This window comes from Pristiophorus japonicus, chromosome 10, assembly GCF_044704955.1.
Source record: "Pristiophorus japonicus isolate sPriJap1 chromosome 10, sPriJap1.hap1, whole genome shotgun sequence".
In the NCBI taxonomy this organism is placed as follows: Eukaryota; Metazoa; Chordata; class Chondrichthyes; family Pristiophoridae; genus Pristiophorus; species Pristiophorus japonicus.
The window spans coordinates 136,250,804-136,272,808 of record NC_091986.1 but is presented as its reverse complement, the minus strand read 5'-3'; the positions used below and the strand labels follow the sequence as shown (position 1 = coordinate 136,272,808).

The following is a 22,005-nucleotide window of genomic DNA, read 5'->3' as shown; positions in this document are numbered from 1 at the left end:
CATATAATTTAGAAGCTGCAGGTCTACATCATCAACAGGAATGGAACTGAAAATTCAACAATTTATCAGTTGCTGTTACCAGCTATATGCAGCACATGTGTATCGAGAGGAAACACTCGTAACATTTAATTTTACTCATATAATCACAGAATCTACTGTATACAATGAAGCCCTTTAGCCCAGTGTGTCTGTGCTGGTGATAGTTCTTTAAATAAGTCATTCCTCCCTCCCCCGAGATAGCTTCCCTCTCTACCTCCTTCAGACTGAGCAATTCCTCATCCTTAGTGTTCAATCTTCAGCTCAGCTCCCCTTGCCCTCTGACCTCCTTAAATCTCTGCATCCATATAAACTCTCCTACCCATATACACAGCTAACTGTGTATGGCCATCCCATATTCCATGGTCTCAATGACCAGGCCAGTTCCAACTACCTCCTTGTATCCCTCACCAAGCACATCCCTTACCTCCTTACAACTCCACTTCCTTCTGCATCCACCCCTGGAAAACACTCTTTTCCCCCCCCCCACCAAATCAATTACAACTGCACGTTCCAACTCCTAATTGCCTAGCCCATGACCCTCTATTCGACACAATGCTTTTGCAGCCATTGTTTTGCTCCTTTACCTCAATCTTTGGTGCCCTTGTCCCCAATAAAACCATTATTCTTTCCCATTCCTGTCAGTCCCCTTTTATATGGCCCCCAACTTTGCTCCTTCAGATCAAAAGGGATACAGACATGAGGGTATCTCGTGTAAAATTGGTTTACTCTTCCATCACCGCATCTGGCTGGACTACATCAAGTGCCATTAGACCTCACTCTCCTCTGCCAAAATAACCCTGGAGCATTTGAGAGCAAACATAACAACCCCACCTACTGTCTTCTTAAAGCTCACACTCCTGCCTCCTTCACCCTCAGATCCACCAACTGCGAGGAGCTCATGGACTTCTTTGTCACTAAGATAGTGACCATCCATTCAGCTGCCTCCAGTTCTTTCCTCCCTTCCCCATGTAGCTACACCTTCTCCAATGATCCATCCTGCCCCACCCTGAACCCACTTTTACTCTAGTTTTTTAAATATTTTTGAGGTAAATTTGTAAAAAGAGCAACCAAGGCAAAAGAAAGCTAGAGTCAGGAAACTTTCTCTCCAGGATGCAACAGACTAACCCTCCCAGAAGTAAGGTGGCAAGAGGCTTGCATGGAGCATAAACACCGGCATAGATCTGTTGGGCTGAATGGCCTGTTTTTGTGCAGTAACATTTTATATAATGACTTACCTCATCTATGCTTTTTTAATGTTTCTGGTATGGACAAGTGTATGTTCTTGCCTTCCTGCAGTTTCAGTGCAGGTACACTTCAACAACAGCATGAAGCAAGGCTACAACCTGCTACAGTCGTTGAAAGCGGTAGAGTGAGATACACCTGGGTGGGAAAGGGTGAACATGTGTATATATGGATAACAAAAAGTAATGTCAGAGATCAACTTACATCAATATCCTCCTGATTAATTGTTTCTGGATCCTCACCCATCATGTTAGCCAGATGTCTCTTCCCAATATTGAACTCTTCAATCTGCTGCTTAATGAATTCTTCAGTATACTTCGCATGGAATGTTGCAGCCATACTCTTCCTCTGCAAAGAGGAGCTGGTGCAGATTAATCTCATTATCTGGAATGAAACAAAAAAGGCATTATCTTATTGGCGCGCACCAGTTCCAACTGTTACAGGAGATAGAGTGGAGAGCACCAGTTCAAACTGCAGGGCAGATGCTGTGCCACAACTGCAGCATGTGGGTGCATATGGACAACATTGCGATCCCCGACAACTACGTTTGCAGCAAGTGCCTGCATCTTCAGGAACTGCAGCGGAGAGTTGTTGATCTTGAGCTGGGGGGGGGGGGGGGGGAGAGGGGAAGAGTTACTTGGACACTTTGATCCAGAGAGAACTAAAAATGAGGTTCTGCTGAGTTTGGGGAGTTGGTGCCCAAATTAAAAAGTAGAATCTCAAAAGGTAATAATCTCTGGGTTATTACCCAAGCCACACACCAAGTGTCATAAGGATAAGCAGATTAGAAGATTAAATGCGTGGCTCAAAGAGTGGCATCGGAAGCAGGGGTTGTGCTTCGTGGGGCACTGGCACCAGTACTGGGGAAAGAGGGAGCTGCTCCGCTCGGATGGGCACCACTTAAAGCGGTCTGGATCCAGTGTCCTGGCGAATCGAGTAACTGGGGCAGTGGACAGAGCTTTAAACTAATGAGGGGCAGGGGGAGAAAAGAGACAGGATTCAGGAAAGAGTAAATTTAAAAGCAGCAAGAGAAATGTCAAGGCTCGAGAGCAGAGCAGAGTTTTGGGTAAAAATAAACAGAGTTGATCAGGAAGGGACTGAGAGAATAACAAAGGTAATAGGGCATCAGTGACTACAGTGACATCAGCAGAAAAAAAGTCAATGTTAAAGGCACCTCTATCTGAATGCGTGAAGCATTCGCAACAAAATGGATGAATATTGCAGATAGAAATTAATAGGTTTGATCTAATAGCTGTTACGGAGACGTGGTTGCAAAGTGACCAAGGTTGGGATCTAAACATTCCATAATACTTAACTTTTAGAAGAGATAAGCAAATTGGAAAAGGAGGTGGGGTACCCCGGATAATAAAGGATGGGATCAAGACAGAAGAAAGGATCTTAGCTCTGAATATCAAGTAGTAGAATTAGTTTTGGGTGGAGGTAAGAACAAGGGGCAGAAAACATTGGTGGGAGTAGTTTATATGCCCCCAAACAGTAGTTGTAATTATCATCATCGTAGGCAGTCCCTCGGGGTCGAGGATGACTTGCTTCCACACTAAAAATGAGTACTCGGGTGACTGATGAACTCATTTTAAACGGTGGAAGATGCCTGTACGTGAATTCTTTTAACGTGGGGTAGCCATTGCACATGGGCTTGACGGAGCAAGGTCTTGGTCCAGTGGCAAGGGGATTCAAGATAACTGGAGACCAGGCTCCGCCGCATGTGCCAATACATACACACAAACTCAAACATACTCCGACTGTCCTCCTTCCCACAGGACCTCCCTCTACATGGAATTCATAGTAAAAGTGGCTGCACTGGCTGCAATCCACCAAAACTCACCGGATCCCGGGGAGGTCCCAGAGGACTGGAAAACCGCAAATGCAACGCCCCCATCCAAAAAAGGAGGCAGACAGAAAGCAGGAAACCACAGACCAGTTAGCCCAACATCGATCGTTGGGAAAACACTAAGTTGTACTGTAGGGCAGAGTATAAACATATAGGGCCCAAGTTTCCACATGATTTGCGCCTGATTTTTAGGAGCAACTGGTGAAGAACGGACTATCTTAGAAATCGCAATTCTCCACATTTTTTTTCTGCAGTTCTAGTCAGGTAGAACAGTTCTACTTTGGAACAGAATTTTTTCTTCAAAAGGGGGCGTGTCCGGCCACTGACGCCTGATTTGAAAGTTTCCACAGTGAAAACGTACTCCAAACTAAAGTAGAATGGAGCAAGTGAAGATTTTTGTAGAACTGAAAAAACCTGTTCTACACATTAAAAAATCAGGCGCAGGTTACAAATTAGGTGTCCAGAACGAGGTGGGGGGGGGGGGGGGGGAGGAAGGGACATCATTAAATTCTACAATCAATCCTTATTTATACTTCTACAAATATTATACCAATAAATCCAATCTGAATAAACATTTATAAGCAAAGAAAAGATTAAATAAACCATCTTCCAACCTGTGTGAAAGTGCTTCAGCCATCGTTCGTTCCCGCGGGGGTGGGGAAGGAGACAGCCGTTTGTTGCCGCAGAGGGGAGGGAGGGGAAGGAGACAGCGGTTTGTTGCCGCCGCGGAGGGGAGGGAGGGGAAGGAGACAGCCGTTTGTTGCCGTGGAGGGTGGGGAGGGGAAGGAGACAGTGAGAAGGGTAGCCTCAGTGCTGATGTGCTGATGGCAATGTGCTTTTATTAAAAAATGTTCAAAAATTAAACAGCTACAAAGAACTACAAAAATGGCCGAGTGCCAATGCTTTTTTCACACTGCGCGTGCGCGAATGCTCCAACGCGCACGGGCAGCGTTGTCGGCAGGAAAAAAACTAATTTAAATAGTACCCGCCCCCTCCCACTTACAAAATCGGCGCGAGTGTAGGCTCCGCCCCCCTGGGTGCCACGCCAAACAGACAAGGAGCTGCAAAGCGCTCGAGAATAGCGCGTTTTTTTTCTGGCGCCGTTTTTTTTCTGGCGCCCGTTTTTTATCCTGTGGAAACTTGGGCCCATAGACTGAGCAAACCAAATTTGCAGTAATAATGTGAAGGACGAATTCATGGAATGTATACAAGATAGTTTTCTAGATCAGTATGTTGAGGAACCAACTATCAAGCAGGCTATTTTATATTTTGACAAAGGGCCACAGACCTAAAACGTTAATTCTGTTTCTATCTGCCTGATCTGCTGACATTTCCAGCATTTTCTGTTTTTATTTCAGATTCCAGCATCTGCAGTATTTTGCTTTTGTATTTTGGATCTAGTGTTGTGCAATGAGAAAGGGTTAATGAATAACCTTGTAGTGAAGGGTCCCTCAGGGAAGAATGACCATAATATGATAGAATTTTATATTAAGTTTGAAAGTGATTTAGTTAAATTCGAAACTAGGGTCTTAAATCTAAACAAAGGAAACTAAGTAGGTATGAGAGGAGAGTTGGCTAAAGTAGATTGGGAAACTACATTAAAAGGTATGATGGTAGATGAGCAATGGCTAGCATTTAAAGAATTAATGCATAATTTACAACAAATACACATTCCTTTAAGGCAAAAAAACCACAGGAAAAGCGGTCCAACCGTTGCTAACAAGAAAAGTTAAACATAGTATTAAATCAAAGGAAGAGGCTTATAATGTTGCCAAAAAGAGCAGTTAGCCTGAGGATTGGGTGGATTTTAGAATTCAGCAAAGGAGGACCAAGAAATTGATAAAGAAAGGGAAAATAGAATACGAGAGTAAACTAGAGATAAAAACAAAGACAGTAAAAGCTTCTATAGGTATACAAGAAGGAAAGGAAAAGAAAGTAAATGTGGGTCCCTTACAGACTGAGACAGGAGAAATTATGAGGAATAAGGAAATGGTCGAGAAATTAAACATACTTTGTGACTGTCTTCCCGGAAGACGACGCAAAAAACCTCCCGAAAATAGTGGAGAATCAAGGGTCTAGCGAGAATGAAGAACTGAAAAAAAATTAGTATTAGGAAAAAAATAGTACTGGAAAAATTAATGGGACTGAAAGCCGATAAATCCCCTGGACCTGATGGCCTTCATCCTAGGGTTTTGAAAGAGGTGGCTATAGAATTAGTGGATGCATTTGTTGTCATATTTCAAAGTGTCATAGATTCTAGAAAGGTTCCTGCAGATTGGAAGGTAGCAAATGTAACCCCGCTGTTTAAGGAGGGAAGAGAGAAAACAGGGAACTGTAGACCAGTTAACCTGACATCAGTAGTAGGGAAAATGCTAGAATCTATTGTTAAGGACATGGTGACAGGGCACTTAGAAAATAATAATAGGATTGGGCAGAGTAAACACAGATTTATGAAAGGGAGTTTTTTTTGAGGTTGCAACTAGCAGAATAGATAAAGGGAAACCAGTGGATGTGGTGTATTGGGATTTTAAAAAGGCATTTGATAAAGGTGCCACACAAGAGGTTATTAAACAAATTTAGGGCTCATGGGATTGGGGGTAATATACTAGCATGGATTGAGGATTGGTTAACGGACAGAAAACAGAGAGTAGGAATAAACGAGTCACTTTCGGGTTGGCAGACTATAACTATTGGGGTACCGCAAGTGCTTGTGCCTCAGCTATTCACAATCTATATAAATGATTTGGCTGAGGGGATCAAATGTAATATATCCAAGTTTGCTGATGATACAAAGCTAGATGGGAATGTTAGTTGTGAGGAGGGTGCAAAGAGATTTTTTTTTCGTTCCACGGATGTGCATGTCGCTGGCAAGACCAGCATTTATTGCGATCCCTAATTGCCGATGAGAAGGTGATGGTGAGCCGCCTTCTTGAACCGCTGCAGTCCTTGTGGTGAAGGTACTCCCACAGTGCTGTTAGGGAGGGAGTTCCAGGATTTTGACCCAGCGACGATGAAGGAACGGCAACATACTTCCAAGTCAGGATAGTGTGTGACTTGGAGGTGGTGGTGTTCCCATGCGCCTGCTGCCTTTGTCAGTCTGGGTGTTTGAGAGGTGCTGCTGAAGAAGCCTTGGTGAGTTTCTGCAGTGCATCTTGTAGATGGTACACATTGCAGCCATGGTACGTCGGTGATGGAGGAAGTGAATGTTTAAGGTGGTAGATGGGCTGCCAATTAAGCTGACTGCTTTGTCCTGGATGGTGTCGAGCTTCTTGACTGTTGTTGGAGCTGCACTCATCCGGGCAAGTGTAGAGTATTCCATCACACTCCTGACTTGAGCTTGTAGACGGTGGAAAGGCTTTGGGGAGTCAGGAGGTGAGACACCGACTGCAGAATACCCAGCTTCTGACCCGCTCTTGTTGCCAGAGTGTTTATGTGGCTAGTCCAGTTAAGTTTCTGATCAATGGTGACCCCCACGATGTTGATGGTGGGGGATTCAGCGATGGTAATGTCACTGAGTATCACGGGGTTGTGGTTAGACTCTCGCTTGTTGGAGATAGTCATTGCCTGGCACTTGCGTGGCGCTAATGTTACTTGCCACTTATCAGTCCAAGCTTGATTGCCGTCCAGGTCTTGATGCATGCAGGAATGGACTGCTCCATTATCTGAGGAGTTGCGAATGGCACTGAACACTGTGCAGTCACCAGCGAAAATCCCCACTTCTGACCTTATGATGGAGGGAAGGTCATTGATGAAGTAGCTGAAGATGGTTTGGCCGAGGACACTGCCCTGAGGAACTCCTGCAATGATGTCCTTGGGCTGTGATGATTGACCTCCAACCACCACAACCATCTTCCTTTGTGCTCGGAATGACTCCAGCCAACGGAGAGATTTCCCCCTGATTCCCATTGACTTCAGTTTTATTGGGCTCCTTGGTGCCACACTCGGTCAAATGCTGCCTTGATGTCAAGGGCAGTTACTTCAAGGGTATTATAGATAGGTTAAGTGAATGGGGAAGAACATGGCAAATGAAATATAACATGGAGAATTGTGAAATTATCCACTGTGGTAGGAAAAATAGAAAAGCAGAGTATTATTTTTATAAATGGTGAAAGATTGGGAAATGTTGGTGTTTAGAGAGACCTGGGTGCCCTTGTACATGAATCACTGAAAATTAAAAGCAAGCACAGCAAGCAATTAAGAAAGCAAATGGTATATTGGCCTTTATCACAAGAGAATTTAAGTACAAGAGTAAAGCTGTCTTACTGCAATTATATATAGGGTCCTGGTGAGACCACACCTGGAGTATTGTGTACAGTTTTGGTCTCCTTACCCAAGGAAGGATATTCAATATTCAGGAAGGACAGACAGGAAGAAAAAGGAAGTGGGGTAGTGTTACTGGTTAAAAAGAGGAGATTAACGCAATAGTAAGAAAGAACATTAGCGTGGATGATGTGGAATCTATATAGGTAGAGCTGCGAAACACCAAAGGGCAGAAAACGCTAATGGGAGTTGTGTACAGACCACCAAACAGTAGTAGGGAGGTTGGCGATGGCATCAAACAGGAAATTAGGGACACGTGCAATAAGGGTACAGCAGTTATCATGGGTGACTTTAATCTACATATTGATTGGGCTAACCAAACTGGTAGCAATACTGTGGAGGAGGATTTCCTGGAGAGTATAAGGGATGGTTTTCTAGATCAATATGTCGAGGAACCAACTAGAGAGCAGGCCATCCCAGACTGGGTCTTGTGTAACGAGAGAGGGTTAATTTAGCAATCTGGTCGTGCGGGGCCCCTTCGGGAAGAGTGACCATAATATGGTAGAATTCTTCATTAAGATGGAGAGTAACAGTTAATTCAGAGATTCGGGTCCTGAACTTAAAGAAAGGAAACTTTGACGGTATGAGAATTGAATTGGCTAGGATAGACTGGAGAATGATACTTAAAGGATTGATGGTGGATAAGCAATGGCAGATATTTAAATATCACATGGATGAACTACAACAATTGTACATCTCTGTGTGGTGTAAGAATTAAAAAGGGAAGGTGGCTCAACCGTGGCTAACAAGGGAAATTAGGGATAGTGTTAAATCCAAGGAAGAACAGCAAACCTGAGGAGTGTGAGAAAATTAGAATTCAGCAGAGGAGGTCTAAGGGTTTAATTAGGAGGGGGAAAAGAAAGTATGAGAGTAAGCTTGCAGGGAACATAAAAATTGACTGCAAAAGCTTCTATAGATATGTGAAGACAAAAACATTAATGAAGACTAATGTCAGTCAGAATAAGGTGATTTCATAATGGGGAACAAGGAACTGGCAGACCACTATGAACAAATACTTTGGTTCTGTCTTCACTAAGGAAGACACGAATAACCTCCCGAAAATACTAGGGGACTGAGGGTCTAGCGAGAAGGGAAACTGAGGGAAATCTTTATTAGTCAGGAAATGGTGTTAGGAAAATTGAAGGGACTGAAGGCCGATAAACTCCCAGGGCCCGATAGTCTGCATCCCAGAGTACTTAAGGAAGTGGCCCTAGAAATAGTAGATGCATTGATGGTCATTTTCCAACATTCCATGGACTCAGTTCCTATGGATTGGAGGGTAGCTAATGTAATCCCACTTTTTAAAAAGGAGGGAGAGAGAGAAAAGAGGGAATTATCGACCAGTTAGCCTGACATCGGTGGTGGGGAAAATGCTGGAATCAATTATTAAAGATGTAATAGCAGTGCATTTGGAAAGCATTGACAGGATCAGTCCAAGTCAGCATGGATTTATGAAAGGGAAATCATGCTTGACAAATCATCTAGAGTTTTTTGAGGATGTAACTAGTAGAGTGGATAAGGGAGAACCAGTGGATGTGGTGTACTTGGACTTTCAAAAGGCTTTTGACAAGGTCCTACACAGGAGATTAATGTGTAAAATTAAGGCACATGGTATTGAGGGTAATGTATTGACGTGGATAGAGAACTTGTTGGCAATCAGGAAGCAAAGAGTGGGAATAAACTGGTCCTTTTCAGGATGGCAGGCAATGACTAGTGGGGTGCCGCAGGGTTCAGTACTGGGATCCCAGCTATTGACAATATACATTAATGATTTAGATGAAGGTATTGAATGTAATATCTCCAAGTTTGCAGATGACACTAAGCTGGGTGGCAGTGCGAGCTGCGAGGAGGATTCTAAGAGGCTGCAGGGGGACTTGAACAGGTTAGGTGAATGAGCAAATGCATGACAGATGCAGTACAATGTGGATAAATGTGAGGTTATCCACTTTGGTGGCAAAAACAGGAAGGCAGATTATTATCTGAATGGTGACAGATTAGTAAAAGGGGAGGTTCAACAAGACCTGGGTGTCATGGTACATCAGTCATTGAAGGTAGGTATGCAGGTACAGCAGGCAGTAAAGAAAGCAAATGGCATGCTGGCCTTCATAGCGAGGGGATTTGAACATAGGAGTAAGGAGGTCTTACTGCAGTTATACAGGGCCCTGGTGAGACCACTCCTTGAGTATTGTGTGCAGTTTTGGTCTCTAAATCTGAGGAAGGATATGCTTGTTATTGAGGAATGCAGCAAAGGTTCACCAGACTGATTCCTGGGATGGCAGGACTGACATATGAGGAAAGACTGGATCGGCTAGGCTTAAACTCACTGGAATTTAGAAGAATGAGAGGGGATCTCAGAAACATATAAAATTCTGACAGGACTGGACAGGTTAGATGCAAGAAAAATGTTCCCGATGTTGGGGAAGTCTAGAACCAGGGGTCACAGTCTCAAGATAAGGGGTAAGCCATATCGGACCGAGATGAGGAGAAACTTTTTCACCCAGAGAGTTGTGAACCTGTGGAATTTGCTGCCACAGAAAGTTGTTGAGTCTAGTTCGTTGGATATATTCAGAAGGGAGTTAGATGTGGCCCTTACGGCTGAAGGGATCAGGGGGTATGGAGAGAAAGCAGAGGTTGCATGATCAGCCATGATCATATAGAATGGCGGTGCAGGCTCGAAGGGCCGAATGGCCTGCTCCTGCACCTATTTTCTATGTTGCCATAGAGGGAGTGCAACGAAGGTGCACCAGACTGATTCTTGGGATTGGGGGGGGGGGGGGGGGAGATTGACCGATGAGGAGAGATTGAGTAAACTAGGTCCATATTCTCTCAAGTTTAGAAGAATGAGAGGTGATCTCATTGAAACATACAAAATTCTTATGGGGCTCGACAGAGTAGATGCAGGGAGGCTGTTTCTGCTAGTTGGGGAGTTTAGAACCAACGGTCACAGTCTCAGAATAAGGGTCGGCAATTTAGGACTGAGATGAGGAGAGATTTCTTCATCCCAGAGGGCCGTGGATGCTCAGTCGTTGAGTATATTCAAGACACAGGTCGATAGATTTTTGAATATTAAGGGAATTAAGGGATCTCGGGATAGTGCAGACAAATGGAGTTGAGGTAGAAGACCAGCCATGATCTTACTGAATGGTGGAGCAGGCTAGAGGGGCCAAATGGTCTATTCCTGCTCCTATTTCTCGTTATCACTTACTGATCTAGAGTGGTATATTACCTTTTCATAACAACTGATTCAGATTTCCAGCTAAAAACACTTATACCAACCAACTCAAGCAAGAATTGCCTTTCTAGCTTTCCTCTCATGATGCATTAGAAAATTGCGATGGTCCCATATAAAATGAGTTTAAACATTCTCAACCCAAAACTATCACACAAAAATTTCCACAATTCAGTAAAAACTAAAAATCTAGACTTGAAGCCCAAGGATGATGGATGTGGGAACTGGAGATTTCACATTAAAGCAATCTGATATGCTCTTCTGGATCTGAGAAAACACTGATGAGTAAGCAGAGAGATCTTTACTCTGTAGGTAGTTGTGTTTGATAACTAAGTGCCAAGGTGCAAAATAAATGTTCTATTCCCGCCACTGATATTCCTTATTTTGATGAGCATAATAATTCACCAATAATAAAAACACCATTAAAGTGCACTGGCAAAGTTGGGGTACACGTCTCGTACTCTTTCAAAATATCTCACTGGTTTAAAAAAATGGTCACGGCTTAAGAGATCTCTACAAGAGTACGACAGTCTATTCAAGGGAAACACGATCAGATAGTATTGAGACTTTTTGGCTACAGACAGTGTCATCTACTAGCACCTCGTGCCAAATCTCCAGTATTCTTTGGAACAAAAGATTCTTACTCCTGTTCCCATTTTCTCTCAATAAATACTGCACACACACCATACAGTTTATTGCTGAGCAACTCCCATAGGCTAATGTTAGTGCCATGTACCATGTTTTCATAGATTTCTGCAATTTATGTATTTCAAACAGTATTTAAATCTTAATTTATTATGGAGATTTTCCTCTTGGTTAATATATTTCAAATAGAAGAGGTAGGTATCCAACCATGGCTCGGTGGCAACGTGGGTTCAAGCCACACTCGAGACTTGAGCATATAATCTAGGCTGACAATTCAGTGCGGTACTGAAGGAGTGCTGCATTGTTGGGAAGTGGCATCTTTCAGAAACATTAAACCAAGGTCCTGTCTGTCCTCTCAGCTGGACAAAAAGATTCCATGGTACTATTAAAAGAATAGCAGGGACATTCTCCCAGTGTCCTGGCCAATATGTATCCCTCAACCAACATCAGGAAAACAGATCAACTGGTCATTAATCTTGCTGTGACTATGAACATACACACCTATTGCCTTTCTCATCAAGACTGTTCTTCATGCAACTTCAGCTAGGAGAACCCCTCACTAAGCCAAACATCCCCAGAACTACTGGCTTTACTTTGGTCTTTTACAACAATGGCAGAAAGTATGGGGGTGGGAGTTGTAGGTCTGGAGGAGGTTGCGGAAATAGGTAGGGAAAGGGTCATGAATGGAATTAAACACAAGAATACAAATTTTAAATTTAAGGGATTGGGAGACGAGAGCGAAGGTGGTTCAGCGAGGGCAGAATTGATGGGTGAGTGGGACTTGGTGCCGGACAGGATATGGGAAGGAGGCCAGCCAGAAAAGCATTGGAATAGTCAAGTCTGAAGATGACAAAGGCAGGAATGAGCATTTCAGCTGCATATGGGTTGAAGTCAGAGTTGGGTGATGTTAAGGTGGTTGAAGTAGATGGTCTCTGTCATGAAGAGGACATGGAATTGGAAGCTCAGCTTGCGATTAAACAGGACACTGCTGGTTCAGCCTCATAGTGGCTGTAAACGGAATGCAATTGGTGGCAAGGGTATAAAGATTGTACGGATATTCAGTCTTCTCAATGTTTAACAGGAAGAAACTGTTGCTCACCCAAGACTCTATTTCAGACAAGAAGTCTTACAACACAGACGGTGGAGAGGTCGAAAGTGGTAGAGCTAGGTGTAAGAATCTGGAGAAATCTCCATTTCAGATTCCTGCTAACTAACATGGACTAAATAAAATAAGCATCATTAGTTATAGGTTTAAGTTTGCATTATGCAACTGTTACAGAATGCATGGCGATTCTTGAATAATCATGCTTTTAAACGCGTAATATGCGTGGGTAGACCGGATTAGATTTAAAATGGAAGAAAGCAAAGCTTGGGGCCTTGCTTGACCAAATTAAAAATGCAGACCGCAAGCCTGGTTAGAAAAGCCGACAGCCTGTCTATGGGAACAGCTGAAAAAATGACTGAAATTCCAGAGACTGAGATAAGAGTAAGGGAACACAAGATTGTTATGAATCATATATTAGTTGGTTTTTGGAATACTTGTTTTGATATCTTATAACCATAATATCTTATAATCATCAGTAATAGATTTATAATTGAGAGAGAGAATTACATGTAGAAGTTTATAATCATCAACTGTATACAATGGTAATTTGAATTATATATTACATGTAACCCTTTTTCTTATGTTTAAAAGTCTGTAAGTAAGCTGTAACCAGACAACCTGGGGTGAGAAAGAGATTGCCATGGTCGAATAGACTGCAGCTAAGCCTGGGAAGCACGGTCATGTATGGTTGCCAGAGTGTTGGAATGTTAGAACATCTGCAGTGAATTAAAAACAAAAACAGGTCAATAGCAAGGGCTGTATCTCAACCTATAGAGATATATTCCTTTTGTATTGTCATATCTATCCCACATGAGTCTTGATGGTCAAAAACAGATGATGCAAAGGTGTCATAAGGTGCTGCGAGTGTGGCACTTTTATGATTGGATTTTGGGTTTGGGTGTCAGACAGTGATTGGTTTAGGAGGACTCCAGAAGTTTTGAATGAGAGCAAGGGTATAAGAAGGGGGTCTTAACAGCCGCAAAGTGTCGACAATTTCAGGATCAAGGAGACACCCGGTAGACGGGGAGAAAGAAAGGGGAGAGAGATGGGGTGCAGCCTGCTCACAGTTACGCTTCTACTAAGAGGATAACGGGGTAATTATTCTCTGTAAACTGCTGTTTGGGGGGGGGAGGGGGAGAAGAGTTGGGATAAGATTGATAGTAGATCTAGATTATACCATGTCTAGGATAGGTTAGCTGATCTCTTCATTTGTTCATAAAACCAGGCTTAATCCAGTATGCAAATTGCTTCAAATCAATTAATCTGTTAATCCTTCAAATCAAGCAATTCTGTAATGGTACAGCTTCTAGGTTACAGAGATAAATATGGGAAACGTAATGAAATTTGAGAATTTTTTGCATAAAACTCACAATTATAACAACCCAAAACAAATTTCATCCATTGCCTTAAACCACGTAATTGAATTTTCCCTTTCAGTTTGAGCGTTTTAGATATTTTACTGATGCTCCAGCAATTTTATTGTAATTTTGAGTGAAATAGTAAATCTTTTGCTCTTTTCATCCTGCAACACTTCCACGTTGTAGTTGCTCAGATGCTAACTGGACTTCTTTTCCAGGCCCAGGGCTATTTGGAGTACTGCTGCCTCAGTCAAAATGGATATAAATGTATAACTGCACACCCCACCATTATTCCACAATCTTAATGAGGTACTGACATTTAGTTTTCTCAAGATTAATAATGTCACAGAAAATCACACTAATAGAATATAGTTGAAAGCCATTTCAATCATACTGTAACTTTCTTCAAATTTACAGTATAAAAGCATCAATACTTTTAGTATCATGCAGCCACACTGACAACACACAAAAACAGCAAAACTTCTAAGTATTAATACAGATAGGTGAATTAAAGGGGCTTCATCATCCTGCTGGGATGGTGACTGTTTCTGACAAAAGCTTAGAGACAGGCTATAAAAAAATGGCAAAAGCAGTGTTAATATGGTGACAAACTATGGGTCACGTCTAATCTTTTTAACAGTACATTTTTTCAAAGAAATAAAGCAGTATCACCTTCATGATTTATAATGGGATTGCAACTTTCTTTTCAAATAAAAAAGGAAAACTGAACCAATGGAACAGTGTATGGTGCAGGAAAGTGCAGTGCCATAGAACCAAAGCACACAAGTTGATGCTTACTAATCTCAACTGTGAGGTATCCAAGAGAGATCATAGAATCTTACAGCACAGAAGGAAGCTGTTCGGTCCATCATGGCTGTCCGGGCTCTTTGGTGAAACTCTCCAATTAATTCCACTACCCCATTCTTTCCCCATAGCCCTGCTGTTTTTTTTCCTTTCAAGTATTTATCCAATTCCCTTTTGAAAGTTACTACTGAATCTGCTTCCACTACCCTTTCGAGTAGTGTACGTCAGATCTTAACTCACTGTGCAAAAAAAAATTCTCTGTATTTCTCCTTTGGCTCTTTTGCCAATTATCTTTAATCTGTATTATCTACCCTCCTGCCAGTGGAAACAGCTTCTCCTTATTTACTCTATGAAATCCCCTTCGAATTTTAAGCACCTCGATTAAATCTCCACTTAACCTTCTCTGCCCAAAGGAGAACAATCCTAGCTTCTCTAGTCCCTCCACATAACTGAAGTGCCTCATCTCTGGTTTCCATGGGCCCAAGTTTCCACATGATTTGCGCCTGATTTTTAGGAGCAACTGGTGGAGAACGGACTATCTTAGAAATCACAATTCTCCACCTTTTTTTTTCTGCAGTTCTAGTCAGGTAGAACAGTTCTACTTTGGAACAGAATTTTTTCTTCAAAAGGGGGCGTGTCCGGCCACTGACGCCTGATTTCAAAGTTTCCACAGTGAAAACGTACTCCAAACTAAAGTAGAATGGAGCCAGTGAAGATTTTTGTAGAACTGAAAAAACCTGTTCTACACATTAAAAAATCAGATGCAGGTTACAAATTAGGCGTCCAGAACGAGGTGGGGGGGGAGGGAACTCATTAAATTCTACAATAAATCCTTATTTATACTTCTACAAATATTATACAAATAAATCCAACCTGAATAAACATTTATAAGCCAAGAAAAGATTAAATAAACCATCTTCAGCCAGGGAGAATTCTGCAGCCGTTCGTGCCGCTGAGCGGGAGGGGGGGGGGGGGGGGGGGAAGAAAGCCGTTCGTGTCGCTGAGCGGGAGGGAGGGGGAGAGGGGGGGGGAGGGAGAGGGGGGGGGAGGGAGAGGGGGGGGGAGGGAGGGAGAGGGGGGGGGAGGGAGAGGGGGGGGGAGGGAGAGGGGGGGGGAGGGAGAGGGGGGGGGAGGGAGAGGGGGGGGAGGGAGAGGGGGGGGGAGGGAGAGGGGGGGGGAGGGAGAGGGGGGGGGAGGGAGAGGGGGGGGGAGGGGGGGGGAGGGAGAGGGGGGGGAGGGAGAGGGGGGGGAGGGAGAGGGGGGGGAGGGAGAGGGGGGGGAGGGAGAGGGGGGGGAGGGAGAGGGGGGGGGAGGGAGAGGGGGGGGGAGGGAGAGGGGGGGGGGAGGGAGAGGGGGGGGAGGGAGAGGGGGGGAGGGAGAGGGGGGGGGAGGGAGAGGGGGGGGGAGGGAGAGAGCAGGTGTCGGGTCGGGTCTGGTCGGCTGGGGGTGGGGGAAGCGGGTGTCGGGGGTCTGGTCCGGAGGCAGGGGGGGGAGCGGGTGTCTGGTCTGGTCTGGAGGCAGGGGGGAGCGGGTGTCGGGTCCGGTCGGGGGCGGGGGGGGGGGGGGAAGCAGGAGCTGGCCGTGGGAGGAGCCTTATTCACGCAGCCCCAGTGAGGCCATTCAGCCAGGGCTAGGGGCTGCGTGCTTCGGGCCCCTCCCACACAGTTCGGCGCCTGGAGCTACTGCACTTGCGTGCCGACTGTAGCGCGCATGTGCAGAGGTCCCGGCACTGTTTTCAGCGCAGGGACCTGGCTCCGACCCCCCACAGCTCGTGCTGGCTGCGCCGAGGGCCAGAGGACCTGCAAGTAGGTGGAGAATACCGAGGATTTTTTTAGGCGCCGTTTTAGGCGCGAAAAACGGGCGCCTAGCTCGGAGGGGCGCCCGTTTTTTTCTTGTGGAAACTTGGGCCCCTTGTTTTATCAACTGTTACAACACTGCATTAGCATACAGACCTATAAGTAGGTCATGTTACATGCCAATTTTAAGTGGCAGAGTAACAGTGGAAGCCTCTAAATAAGTTGAAGAGCAACTGGTTTCTTTGCATTACAAACCTCTGCTTTTCAAAATAGAAAATTACACCATATACTATAAATATTTTTAAAGTTTTCAATTAATTAAAAAAGTACACAACTGTCAGCTTGGTTTAGCAGGCAGTATTGCTCCTTCGGTGTCAGCAGGTCATGATTTAAGCCCAGGACTCGAGTACATAATCTAGAGTGGCACTCCTGTGCAGTAGTAAGGGAACACTGCATAGTCAGAGGTGTCCATCTGACCAGACAAGACCTCATTTGCCTGTTCCTGTGGAGCCTAAAAGTCCTATGGCAGTATCCAAAGAGGAGCTCGGAATTCTCCTGGTATCCTAGTTTGCTCAACCAACACGGTGGAAAAAAAATTAACTGGTCATTCACCTCATAAGAACATAAGAAATAGGAGCAGGAGTAGGCCACCTGGCACCTCGAGCCTTGCTCTGTCATTTAATAAGATCATGGCTGATCTGATCACGGACTCAACTCCACTTCCCTGTCCGCTCGCCATAACACTTTACTCCCTTATTGCTCAAAAATCTGTTTATCTCCACCTTAAAGATACTCAATGACCCAGCCTCCACAGCTCTCTGGGACAGAGAATTTCATAGATTTACAACCCTCAAAGAAATTTCTCCTCATCTCAGTTTCAAATGGGCGGCCCCTTATTCTATGTCCCCTAGTTTTAGTTTCCCCTACGAGTGGAAATATCCTCTCCGCATCCACCTTGTCGAGCCCCCTCATTATCTAATATGTTTCAATAAGATCACCTCTCATTCTTCTGAACTCCAATGTGTATAGGCCCAACCTACTCAACCTATCCTCATAAGTCAACCCCCTCACCTCCAGAGTCAACCGAGTGAACCTTCACTGAACAGCCGCCAATACAAGTATATCCTTCCTTAAATACGGAAACCAAAACTGTACGCAGTACTCTAGGTGTGGCCTCACCAATACCCTGTACAGTTGCAGCAGGACTTCTCTGCTTTTATACTCTATCCCCCTTGCAATAAAGGCCAACATTCCATTTGCCTTCCTGATTACTTGCTGTATCTGCATAACTATTTGTGTTTTATGCACAAGGACCCCCAGGTCGCTCTGTACTGCAGCACTTTGCAATTTTTCTCCATTTAAATTATAATTTGCTTTTCTATTATTTCTGCCAAAGTGGATAACCTCACATTTTCCCACATTATAATCCATCTGCCAAATTTTTGCCCACTCACATAATCTGTCTATATCCCTTTTCAGATTTTTGTGTGTCCTCCTCACAATTTGCTTTCCCACCCATCTTTGTACCATCAGCAAACTTGGCTACATTACACTCGGTCCCTTCATCCAAGTCATTAATATAGATTGTAAATAGTTAGGGACCCAGCACCAATCCCTGCGGCACCCCACTAGTCACTGTTTGCCAACCGGAAAATGATCCATTTATCCCGACTCTCTCTTTTCTGTTAGTTAGCCAATCCTCTCTCCATGCTAATATATTATCCCCAACCCCGTGAGCTTTTATCTTGTGCAGCAACTCGTGTGGCGCCTTATCAAAAGCCTTCTGGAAATCCAAATACACCACATCCACTGATTCCCCCTTATCCACCCTGCTTGTTACATCCTCAAAGAACTCCAGCAAATTTGTCAAGCTAACTCTGCTTGATTGAATCTTGCTTTTCCAAAAGTCCCGCTACTGCTTCTTTAATAATAGACTCCAGCATTTTCCCAACTACAGATGTTAGGCTAACTGGTCTATAATTACCTGCTTTTTGTCAGACTCCTTTTTAAATAGGGACGTTATATTTGCGGTTTTCCAATCTGCTGGGACCGCCCCAGAATCCAGGGAATTTTGGTAGATTACAACCAATGCATCCACTATCTCTGCAGCCACTTCTCTCAAGACCCTAGGGTGTAAGGCATCAGGTCCAGGGAACTTGTCCATCTTTAGTCCCATTATGTTACCTAGTACTACTTCATTAGTGAGAGTGATTGTATTAAGTTTCTCCCTAACTATAGCCCCTTGATTATCCACTATTGGGATGTTTTTAGTGTCTTCTACCATGAAGACTGATACAAAATATTTGTTCAATGTGTCTGCCATTTCCCTGTTCTCCATTATTAATTCCCCATCTCGATGCTGTTTGTCTGATCTTGCTGTATGCAAAATAGATGCTATGTTTACCCAAAGCATAGGAACTGCACAATGTAATATTTTTTCAAATATTTATCCACCTTTCTTTTAAAAGCTATGGATTCTATTCCAACCAATTTGTCTGGGAGGGCTTTCCTAACCTTCTCCTTCGTTCTTTTGGTGATGATCTTAAATTTTCACCCCGGATATTGTTAGCTGATATTGTTAACTATGTCCTCTCCTCAGGTACTGTGCAATCCCTTCAAAACTACCGTCATCACCCTCTCCTCAAACACACCCTTGATCCTTCTGTCCTTGCAAACTGCATCCCCAACTTCAACCTCCCTTTCCTCTGCAAAGTCCTTGAACGTGTTGTCGCCTCCCAAATCTGTGCCCATCTTTCTGGCAACTCCATGTTTGTACCCCATCAATCGGTTTCCACCCCTGCCCCAGCACGGAAATGGTCCTTATCAAGTTACAAATGACATTCTATGTGACTGTGACCATGATAATCTACCCTCCTCATTCTCCATGACCTGTTTTCAGCCTTTGACACAGTGGACCACATCACCCTCCTCCAACACCGCTCCTCGGTTGTCCAGTTGGGTGCGACTGCTTTTACCTAGTTTATTCCTATCTATCCAGTCGTAGACCAAGAATTACCTGCAATGGCTTCCCCTTCTGCTCCCACACCATTACCTCTGGAGTCCCAAAGGACCTATCCTTAGCCCCTTCCTATTTCTCAAATACATGCTACTCCTAGGCAACATCATCCGATAACATGTCAGGTCCCACATGTACATTGACAACACCCAGCTCTACTTCAGCACCACTTCTCTCAACTCCTCCACTACCTCGGATTTGTCCTGCTGCTTGTTTACATACAATACTGGATGAGCAGACATTTCCTCCAACGAAATATTAGGCAGATCGAAGCCATTGTTTTCAGTCCCTGCTACAAACTCCACTCCTCTCCTTGGCCACTATCTGAGGTAAAGCAAAACCGTTTGCAACTTTGGCTTCCTATTTGACTGAGATCTGCCTCCAATCCCATATCCTCTCCCATCACCCTCCATAACATCAACTGACTCCACTCTTACCTCAGCACATCAGCTGCTGAAACTCTAATCCATTCCTTCGTTACCTCTACACTAGACTATTCCAATGCGCTCCTGGCTGCCCTCCCAACTTGTACCTTCTGTAAATTGAGCTCATCCAAAACTCTTCTGCCCATATCCAAACTCGCACCAAGTCCCATTCACCCATCAGCTCTGTGCTCGCTGACTTACACTGGCTCCCGGTCCAGCAACGCCTCGATTACAAAATTCTCATTCTTGTTTTCAAATCCCTCCATGTTTTCGCCCCTCCTTATCTCCGTAACCTCCTTCAGCCCCACAAACCCCCGCCTCCAAGATATCTACGCTCCTCCAATTCTGGCCTTGTGTGCATCCTCGTACCCCTTAGCTATGCCGCCGACCGCAATTTCAGGGCCAATGTCACCAAGAGGCAGCATCTAGATGAGAAATTGGAGGGTAGCCAAGGATGGAACCTTGGGGCACAGAGCGTGGGAAGAGAAACCACAGAAGGAGACATACTGGTTCTGGTGGGATAGGTAGCAATGGAACCGTGTGAAGCAGTGCCACAGAGGTGGACACAGGGAAGAGGAGGATGGTGTGGTTAACCGCAATGAATGAAGAGGAGGTCTAGGAGGAAAAGGGATAAGGGTGTCTTTGACCAAGGTGGTGTGTGCAGGTGGGACATAAACAAAATTGAAATTATTTGAAGAGGGTGTTTGGCTGATGGGCAGATAATTGGGTGGAGAAGACACATTCCAGAACTTTAGAGAAAGGGTAGGTTGGGGCTCAGGCAGTAGGTGGCGACAACAGAAGTGAAGGTAGTGTTTTCTTTTAATAGGAGTGGAATTGGCATTCAGCATACCAGATCACAGCAGCATGCTCTCAATATCCAAAAAGTTCAGGCATTTGAGCTTTTACTAATAGCTACTTAGTGAGAAAGCAGAACCAAAAAGAGTATGAATTATAGTTCCCCATCCCTCATACTTCTTTGCTTTCATGAATAACCTTGTGGCCAATTACAGAATAGAAGCATGTGTCTACCTGCACCCTTAGCTGGTAAATAATCAGATCCATACAAATGTTGAAAGTGCCCACTCATCTTGTAACTTCCAGAAACTGACAATTTACTCGGCCTCCCTTTATAAAGATTTTTTCTTACTTCAGTTTACTTTTCTTACTGCCCATATTTTACATTCATACATCCAATATTTTGAACTCTTCAGAGCTCATATACAAGGAACTCTATGTCCTTTTACACAAATTTCTGATATATACCCCAGACTTAGCAGTACCAAACATTTGTCCTTCCAATTACCATCTGCCCTGCCAGGTTAACAAACCTGATTTCACCATCTCAAACCCAGTGCAGTACTGGATGAGCAACCCAAAGGCAGCAAGTTCAAATTACAGCATGGCAAGTTGGGATACGGAGTTAAATAAATCTGGTCATTTGTGGGCTGGCACCACATAAAGACCCCAAGTTTCGTGCCGCGGCGAAAACGGCGCACCTCCTTGGAGCTCGATGTCTGCTTCGCAGCAAGGGGCGGAGCCTAACACTCACGCTGACATTCTAAGCAGCAGGGGGCGGGTACAATTTAAATTAGTCTTCGTGGTGCCGGCAACCCTGCGCGTGTGCGTTGGAGCGTGCGCGCAGTCTCACACAAACATTGGCACTCGGCCATTTTTAAAAATACTGCAGAAAAAGAGAAGATTTGTTTCTTGGACCCCTGCAAAGGCTTGTAATTTAATTTTTTTTGATATTTCTGTGTGTGAGGGAGTGCTTTTAGCTGCACTGCTGAATAAATCACCTGCTGAAATCAGTGAGTTCAGCTTTTCACTGCTAAACTTGCAGAACCAGTGCTGCATTGGTGCATGCAAATTCGGTGGTGTTGACAATGCAGCACCCATTCTGCAAATTTAAATATAAAACTGTCGATATGGCTGCCTCTCCCTGTCCAAATGGCCTCAGTCCCCTTCACAGCTCGAAGGCTGCTGCTGTATCTTCGGCTGCCGGCCAGCCACTGACGCCGCTGATATCCTATGGCCGAATGGCCTCACGTCTGTCCGCTGCTGATTCTTTGGCTGCCGGCCAGCCACTGACGCCGCCCCTAAAGCGTGGCCGAATGGCCTCAAGAACCTTAATGAGCTGCGTGTGTCCTGCGTTGATTCTTCGGCTGCCGGCCAGCCAC

At 44.4% G+C, this 22,005-nt stretch overlaps 1 protein-coding gene across 1 annotated transcript in view; it reads right to left on the bottom strand.

Annotated features, from left to right (window-relative positions):
* Positions 1 to 22,005, bottom strand: part of mrps9 (mitochondrial ribosomal protein S9) — a 140,443-nt gene that overhangs the window by 112,851 nt on the left and 5,587 nt on the right. Inside the window, exon 2 of the mRNA XM_070891495.1 lies at positions 1,486 to 1,665. Within this exon, the coding sequence (XP_070747596.1) occupies positions 1,486 to 1,665 (180 nt within the window). The remainder of the gene's footprint in view (positions 1 to 1,485; positions 1,666 to 22,005) is intronic.